The sequence below is a fragment of the Apium graveolens genome, chromosome 11 (genome assembly GCF_009905375.1).
Source record: "Apium graveolens cultivar Ventura chromosome 11, ASM990537v1, whole genome shotgun sequence".
Taxonomy (NCBI): Eukaryota; Viridiplantae; Streptophyta; class Magnoliopsida; order Apiales; family Apiaceae; genus Apium; species Apium graveolens.
The window spans coordinates 202,621,624-202,630,720 of record NC_133657.1 but is presented as its reverse complement, the minus strand read 5'-3'; the positions used below and the strand labels follow the sequence as shown (position 1 = coordinate 202,630,720).

At 35.2% G+C, this 9,097-nt stretch overlaps 1 protein-coding gene across 1 annotated transcript; it reads left to right on the top strand.

The window, feature by feature from the left end:
- The first annotated feature begins 1,407 nt into the window (after window positions 1–1,407).
- LOC141697977 (uncharacterized) lies at window positions 1,408–4,662 on the top strand. The gene is made up of 5 exons (XM_074502566.1): window positions 1,408–2,020; window positions 2,127–2,684; window positions 2,803–3,237; window positions 3,311–3,852; window positions 3,936–4,662. Exons 1-5 carry the CDS (start codon window positions 1,462–1,464, stop codon window positions 4,605–4,607), a joined length of 2,766 nt encoding a protein of 921 aa, XP_074358667.1. The 5' UTR covers window positions 1,408–1,461; the 3' UTR covers window positions 4,608–4,662.
- The last annotated feature ends 4,435 nt before the right edge of the window (window positions 4,663–9,097 follow it).

Below are 9,097 nucleotides of genomic sequence, written 5' to 3'. Positions count from 1 at the left end.
GACCGTTGTAATATGACCGTTGAAAATATAACCGTTGAAATATAACTGTTTGAATTTGAAAATAATATTAAAATACTGTTTTGAAATATAGCTAATCATTATAGCTAACACCATTGAAGCACAATATCTTAGAGGTTCGGCAAATTTTAGCTAACTATTATTTTACAATATTTTAGCTAACCATTACAGGTATACCCATTGGAGATGCTCTTAGGCCTAGGCCAACACACAATGTATCAAACTAAACACACAATGTATCAAACTATTGTATATTTGACTTATACTGTGGTTTGGAATCTGTAGTTGTAATAGAGATGCACAAAAAGCCCACCGGACCGGGCTTTATCCGGGCTTTAAAAAGCCCGGTTTTTTTTAAAACGGATCGGACCGGGCTTTTTTAAAAATCGGGACGGGCCGGGCCGGGCTTACTAAGAAATATAAGGCCCGTTTTAGGCCCGCGGGCCGGGCCGGATTGGGCCGAACCGGGTTTTATCCGGGCTTTTTATTTATATATTAAAAAAATATTTTAATATTTTATAAATCGAATTATGAGTAGTTTAAATACCAGAGAAAATAATATCTTGATATATTAGATAGAGTAGTTTAAACACCGAAATAAATAATTATTTTTAATATAATATATAAATAATCATATATACTTTAATTGTTTCTAATATTATGATATATTATTTTAAAAGTCATAAAAAATATTGTATATTTTCAAATTCTATATAAAAAAATCGGTTTTTTAATCGAGCTTTTCAAAAAGCCCGGGTTTTTATCCGGGCCGAACCGGGCTTTTATCCGGGCTTTTTTCGATCCGGACTTTTCGGGCTTCGGGCCGGGCCGGATTTTCGAGAAAAAAGGAGGCCCATTTAAGGCCCGCGGGCCGAGCCGACCGGGCTTTTTTCCGGATCTGGCTTTTCGGGCTTTTTTCCGGATCGTATCAGATCAGATATCGGGATTCGGATTTTTTGAACATCTCTAGTTGTAAGCATCACATTGTTGACTTGAATTCTTGATAAATGAAGATTCTTTATTATTCTCAACAGCTATTTATTTCTTTAATGTAACATGTGGTTTCTAGATTAGAAATGGCCGCCGGTCAGGTTAAGTGCATCCCAGCTAGGCTCCATATTTCTTTGAGTTGAGTGTTTGTTTGTTAAATGTAACATATATACATCAATTCTCCATTTTTCTGTATAAAGATGATGGCTCTGTTTGAACTATTTTAGTGTAACAACTAACAACCCACTAATTAGTTGTTAGCTATTATAATAACATTTTATGAAATTTTTTAGTGTTGTTGCATGTTGATTCGAATTTGTTATGATTTTTAGATACATCAAGTCCCTGGTGTATATATAAAGACAAGTTATGTTGATTAACAAGCATCTGGAAGTTGAAGAAAAAAACACATATTACAACTAAGAGTCTTGTAGAATTAAATAAGATCTAATCATGAATCAATTAGATGTTTTGTATGATGCTGCCATCGCCGGAGATGCTAATGCCATAGCTGAGTTGGAGGAGAAAGCAAATAGACTGTACCACTGGGAAAACACTATCCTTCACACTGAATCCCAAAATGGAAATACAGACCGGGTGCGATTTATTTTGAAGGAGTTTGCAAACAAAAATCTTCTGGAGAAGGTTAATTTACGTGACGAAACTGCACTTCACTTGGCTATCGAAGGCGGGCATACTGAAGTAGCTGCGCTCCTCATTGATGAAGCTAGACGGCAATTACCGGTACTTTCCTTTCTAGATTTTCTTAGGCAAGCTGATAGACTTATGGAGGACACCGCCTTACATGTAGCAGCCATGTACGGAAATGTTGCAATTGTTAAGCTATTAGTAGAGGCCGACCTTAATTATATACATATACAAAACAAACATGGTTGCACTGCAACGGACTTAGCTGTGGAAGGAGGGTTCAACGATATAGTAGAGATAATCTCTCCATCTTTGGACGGACCTGATGGTAGTACTGCTCTGCGTGTTAGCAATCTCAACCAAGGTATGCCTTGAGGCTTTTTTTTTTGTAAAAGGTGTAATTATATATGAATATATGTACTTGTTTTTGTTTTTTAAGAGCCCTGGTGAATCCCTCTATAAAATTATAGATTATGATGCTGCCATTGCCGGAGAAGCTGAAGCCAAAGCAAAATTGGAGCTTGAAGCTGATATACTGAACGATGATGACGAAACTATCCTTCACATCGAATCTCAAAATGGAAATACAGAACGGGTGCAATTCATTTTGACGAAATTAGCAAACAAAAAACTTTTGCCAAAGCTTACTACATATAAACAAACCGCACTTCACAGGGCAATATTTGGTGGACATATTGAAGTGGCTAAGGTCATCATTAATGCAGCAAGTGGACAAATGCCAGAAACTTCCTTTCAAGCTTTTCTTAGGCAAGGAGACGAAGATTTGGACAGTGCCTTACATGCAGCAGTTATGTATGGTAACTTGGATATCGTTAAGCTTTTAGTAGAGGTCGACCCTACTGATAAACATAGTCGAAACTATAATGGTAAGACTCCGGTATATCTGGCTGCCGAAAATGGGTACTTTGATATAGTGAAGGCTATCTGTAAAACTTGCAAAGCTCCATCCTTGGACGGACCTGGTGGTAGTACTGCTTTGCATGCTGCTATTTCGAATATCCATAAAGGTATAACGCATTCAGACTCGTTCTTAAAATTACGTGTATAACTAGCTGCCTAGATATAGTTTATTTTTAATTAATGCTGTAAAATTTTATTTTCATGCTTGCTAAATTTGACTTGCAGCGACGGAAGAAGATAAAGATGTGACTAGGCTGCTCATTGATGCAGCCAAAAGGTGGAGAGGTACAGAGGAAGCGAAAAAACAATATATTGAAGCTTTCTTTAATGGAACTGACGAGGACGGACTCTCTCTATTAGAGCTGGCTGTGGGAAAAAATGACTTGGGCGTGGTTAAAGTTTTATTGCAAAATGATCCAGCCTATGGTCGTGGAAATAAAAAGAATGGTCTCATGCGTTCAATCTACATCTCGGTCGACAATGGCTACTCGGACATAGTGAATTTACTCTCTGAAGCTTACGAAGCTGGAAAAGTCCGAGTTCAGAAGGGTAAAACAAAAGGTCTCATGAATTTCTTCAGTAAATACACGGAAACAGGTGAAGCAGGAGTTTATAAGGGTGTGGTCTCTTTGATTCTTGCTATTAGGAAGCGCGATAAAGGTATGTAGTAATTAACTAAATGATTGAATGATACTTGGTCATTAAAGTGAAATTATATGCTGTTTTCTTTCAGATGATATAAGACGACGTTTAAAAGAGGCACCGCGTCTGCTAAATTTTGTTGAAGATGAAGGGTGGACACCGCTTCATTACGTCATATATCACAAATTTGATTTGATACTTGATGTGTTTATAGAAGCGCAAAGGGAAATTAAACATCCTTTTGAGTATGAATACAAATCAACACCATTTCATGTAGCAGCCGAAAGTGGATATACTCCTATGATGATACGACTTATGCAATTATGGCCCTCGTCATCTTGTGCATACACAGCAGTCAATAAAATTGATCGAAATATACTACATATAGCAGCAGCCGAAGATAATAAAGAAATGATTCAAGGTATTTTGAATAACTGTCCCCAAATATATATGGAAGAGATTATTAAACAACAGGATGCCAATAAGGATACATTTCTCCATCTCCTTTTCCTTGATGGTTGCTTTATCCCGGAAGTCATAAAACACGAAGGACTTGTCAGAATGACAAAAAACAACGACAATTGGACTCCTCGAGACATGCTGTATTGTAATGAAGATGTTGTTTCCGATCAGGTATAAAACCTTCTTTTTTTACTAATTTATTGAAACTAGTCTTTTGGTCCTAGTTGTCCTTACTAGTTGTCCTTTATTTATAGGCACTCATTAAATTGGCACTTGAAGATGAACTCCACAGTAACCAGTCTCGGATATTTTGGTGGAAAAGCACCAAGAAGAAAATGGATTTTTTAGACAGTAATGTGCCTGTCATCAGACGAGAGGCCAAAGATCTGAAATTCAATGAGAAAAAAATTGCTTGGATGGCCGAGAAGCAAGCCAAATTGGTAATAGAGAAGAAAACAAATCTAGACAAGTACAAAGAGAGGACCAATACACAGATAATTGTTTGTGCACTTATAACTACAGTAACATTTACGGTAGGATTTACGATGCCTGGTGGTCTGCGTCAAAGTGAACAAGTTGATGAAGGACTTGTGGTTCTTTCCAGAAAATCCGCTTTCAATGCATTTATGGTGTCAGATGCATTAGCTCTGCTACTTTCAACATCTTCTCTATTTTTCTACTTTCTTGGGTCTCTCAGCAATGATCATCACGAAGTGCAAATACTTAGTGTCGTCTCAACTGGGTTCAATATTGTCTCTATTGTGGCAATGATGTTGACATTTATTACCGGAACATATGTGGTGTTATCGCACTCACCAGCTTTGGCTATTACAGTTTGCATCATCGGCTCACTCTTTTTTCTTCTTCTCATAGTTATGTCGATCATGATTGTGTGTTTCCGTCCAGTAAAACCGAATGAAGATTGAGCAAAGGGTGCCCGTGATCCACTTTTCAACCCATAAATGGGCTTTCGAGTGATAATTATGATTGATCTTGTGTCTGATTTTTTTAAGTACATCATGCCGTAGATTTTATATAGGAACAACAATTAGTAACAATAATTAAGGAACTAATATTAAAGAAGAGGATCCTTAATATCTTGAATTGTTCTTAATGTAAATGTATATGTTATTACTTCCATACATGAAGTTCTTACGTTTAAATTCTGAATCAAATTGTCTCTGTCATTCTGCTGCAAAAATTAGACGTAACGCAAGGTATGCATCCAGTGTTTATGGTCAACATTCCAGTTTCTTTTTACAAATTACTTTAGAATTTGGAGAATGCGTGGAGTTGGTTTAGGTTGCTGTATGTCAAATGCAGTTAGTTTAGGTTGCTGTATTTTGGTCCAGTTTAAAGTCTTGCATCAAACCAAATTATGGTGGAAATCGAGTTTCATGTTTGGATATGTCATTGTTTTTCAATCAGACTTGAAGAATTTGGTCATTCGAATACTATGTGCTGAATGAACAGTTGGTGCATTAGGTAATTAAATGTTGGTTTTATCTTGTAGTTGAATCCAGAGGTTATATATTTTTTTGGTTTGATCTTAGTTTTAAGGCTTTCTGCAACTTAAGGCCAGTGTGTTTTTGGATATGACTTATATGAGCCAATATTTTGCCCATTTAAAATGACCAGGTTTGAGTATCTCCATAGAGTGTCAATGTCAAATGACATATGTCATGAGATGACATAACACTCTTGTTGGCTACCTATCAAAGTAGTCAACTTTTGGCACCCTTTTTCAACCCATGGTAAGAATGTCTTGTGTACAATAAAGGCATGTATTTCATATTTTTTTTAAATTATATTTGTATATGAATTGTTTGCAATTTTGGGTGTTAATTGTTCGAGTAAATTTTGGTAAAAAGGGTGTCAAAAGTATAATTGAAAAAAGAGATAATAATTTATAGCTTATTAACCTTTTGGCTCTTAAAGTATATGAGTTTGTACTCATTAACCCCTGAACTCTGTGAGCGTACCCTTTGAACCTCAAGGTATGTATTTTCATACCCTTTAGCCCTTTTTATCATGATAGTAAAAAATTGGAGGGGCAAAAAAGATATTTGACCTCCGAGTTGTACCGTTATAAGGGCTAAAAGGTACATTTTTTGTATCTTGAGGGTGAAAAGGTACACCGTACTATACTTTAAGGGCTAACTGTTATAGCAGAAAAATCAAGTTTAATTCAATGGCATGACAAGTTTCAATGCATCTTCTTCATATCCGACTTGTTTTGGTTTGCTAACAAGCTCATTTCCTTGATAGTTTTAATCTGTAGATTTAAGTCAAGGTTATGAATGATCACTCAATGTTATTGCGTGTTAATTAACAGGATTTTAGTTTTGCTTTGCTCTGGACTAAAAACAACATTCTAATTTGGACATCCTTTCTTGTTATAACCTTTTTATATTTTGGGACCCAAATTTAGGATGAATAATGTGAAGATTAAGAGCAAATGTTTGTACGGTGTACCTTTTAAAAGAACATCAGATCTTCCCCTTTTATAGGTCAGACAGGCATGCATCATATGCTTAATATCCAAAATGCCACCTGAAGCTCCTTCTGCATGCTTTATGGTGTCATGGCGACCTATCTGCTCATAATCCCAGCTACCATCTTGGTATCCCTAACTGAGGAACAGTTCTATATGCCTCACATCCACAATCTGTACCGTTCCTGAAGATGTGATATGTAAATCAAAATCAGCACCATTGTAAGTCTTGTGTTTTGGCATGTGACCATAAATAATCACAATGATAGAAATAAATATCCATTAAAATCATACTCAATCAACATACACCATTAAGCAAGCAAACGACTAGTTATGTCATATGAAGAATTCTAAGTGATTGCAATCTATATTGACCTCTTGACTACTTTGTTTTAGATATCAATCGAGCACATGATATCCAAGCGCATGTTTCCAACCTTACCAATTCTAAGAAGTTCATTTCTTATAAAATTTATGTACACATATATACTTTCTTACCATCACACGTATTCTGGTCGCAGACAGGACATCGAACAAGCTGCAAATCTGAGACGATTTACAGACTTTAAGTTACATATGCCATCATTAGAGTAACATATGGTGTGTGTGCACGTGTGTCTGTGACTACACAACAGCAGAAATATTTCAAACTACCAAAAAAATGGGATAATTCAGTTAAAGCATACCGGCTATCCAGATTCCATTCTTAATATTGCTCAATACACAAGAACCCAGTGACTGCAACATTTTCTCTAGTTTCTCATTTCTTGCGAGTGTTGAGGGACATATCAGTTTCTCAGTCAGAAATGCTTCTGACGAGTCAAAGAAGAATGCTCCAATTCTCATCTATTCTAAGTTGTTCACTGAAACAAAACAAGGCAAATAGAATATCAGGATGTGCAATAACAAAACAAGTTGTATAAAATCAATCAGCCATATAACAAAGGATACACGGTGCATGTATATACTTTTATTGATCTTGTAAAAAATGTGGTACTTCAACTTTTAGAAAACCTTACTCTGATATTTGCTTTTTACTGTATCATGGAAGCAAAGTGGGGAAGATCTGATGTTCTTATTATATCCTTTCTTATTATAACATTTTTCTGCTATAACAGTTAGCCCTTAAATTATAGTATGTTGTACCTTTTCATCCTCAAGGTACGAGAAATGTACCTTTTAACCCTTATAACAGTACAACTCGGAGGTCAAATGTCTTTTTCGCCCCTTCGATTTTTAACTGTCACGGTAAAAAGGCCAAAGGGTATGAAAATACATACCTTGGGGGTCAAAGTGTACGCTCGCAGAGTTTAGGGGTTTATGGGTACAAACGCATATACTTTAAGGGTCAAAAGGTTAATAAGTCTAATTTATTAATATTATTGATGAGTTAACAATTTTGACAACCTTGATTTAGTACCTCCACTGAAAATGCTCTTAGCTTTGAAAGGTCCTCTCTGGCAATAAGGTTAAATGTTAAGGAACACTGTGACATAAAATAACTAAATAGCTCTGCTTATGAAAATAGCAGAAGACTATATCTTTGGGACAATGCTAGACAGATGGTCAACCTGGATCTTGATGTAACAAGGTGTAGCAGGACCCTGACGTTTATTTATGGCTACAATCTATTTGATTTCAGCCATGAGAAAAATGGGTGTGAAGTTGTTCTCCGGGAGTTAGTACGAGATTATAAGGATTTCTCGTACAAAATTTAAAAGGCGGTTTTATATTTTACACCCAAGCCTTATATTTACTAAGATACCAATAATTTTATATGGGGAAATTTTTTATAACCTCATGCATATCGATCTTTTCAGCTATACATAATATGAAGACTAAATTACAGAATCTTTTTCACTATAAGCAGTAGAGGAGAAAAGGATCTAAATTCTAAATAGAAGCTCCTGGTGCAAAGGCTTGAATTTTGTTGGTTTGTGTTTTTTAAACCAAAAAGGAAAAAAAATGGCGGCAAAAGTTCTACTTACCTACATTTTTTGGATGAACTATCCTACTATCTGATTTATTTAACTAATGAGGCTAAAAAATATGTTTCATACAAGTTTAGGATACCTTAATTTCACTAAAATCCTTCCTTCATCACTTGTATGAATAATTAATCTACTCCTTCTTCTTAGCATGTTTTGAATTTCATTTAATAATAAAATATCAGAACTCTTTCTTTCTCTCTCTATTATATTATATATAAAAAATATTTTTAATAATCTACATTTATCTATCTATCTATACTATAAATAATATTAAATATAATATCCCGTATTTTTTAGAATTAGATTAATAATTGAATAATAAAAAAGGGATTAAAATTAGATAAAGATTAGGATTTAAAATTGGGTTAGACTAATGGGCATAAAATTTGGATCCAATTCTAATATGGATAACTTGTAGGTTAAGATATAGGGTTTTTTATCGTTATAAATACATCATATTCGTATTCCTCGTCTTTTATATCAAAATTCGTAGGGCTCTTTTCAGCATAAATCAGTAGTCTTGTAAAATTCGTAGAAAATTCATCGTAAGTCAGAATTCAGTCATTCTGGACTTTTCGGGGAGGTCTTTTCGTTATCTTTAACTTTCGTGTTTCGTGTTTTCCAAGATAACGTCGTTTAAAGGGTCAAAAAGGCTCAATAAGGATCTGATCAGAATTGGAGTCGTGGAGAAGATCGAGATTTTAGATGTTTCGTTTTTGATGGTTTGCTAAGGATTGATTGTGTATCCTAATGTGAATTATCTGTTTGCGTGATTGAGGCAAGTAACTTTCGTTGCTCTGTATTATTTTTTGCTTACGTGTTCTGTAAGTGATTATTCGTTGTTCCGTATATTTTGAAACTTGAATTATCTGTTTGATTACGCAAGTGAATCTTTATTGCTCCGTATTATTGTGTGTGAATACAATCTGTG

Bases quoted from the DNA above. Each gene is read 5' to 3' on its own strand.
- LOC141697977 (XM_074502566.1), top strand. From the start codon at position 1,462: ATGAATCAATTAGATGTTTTGTATGATGCTGCCATCGCCGGAGATGCT. The intron at 2,685-2,802 runs GTATAACGCATT...TTTGACTTGCAG, and splicing joins TATTTCGAATATCCATAAAG to CGACGGAAGAAGATAAAGAT. The intron at 3,238-3,310 runs GTATGTAGTAAT...GTTTTCTTTCAG, and splicing joins TATTAGGAAGCGCGATAAAG to ATGATATAAGACGACGTTTA.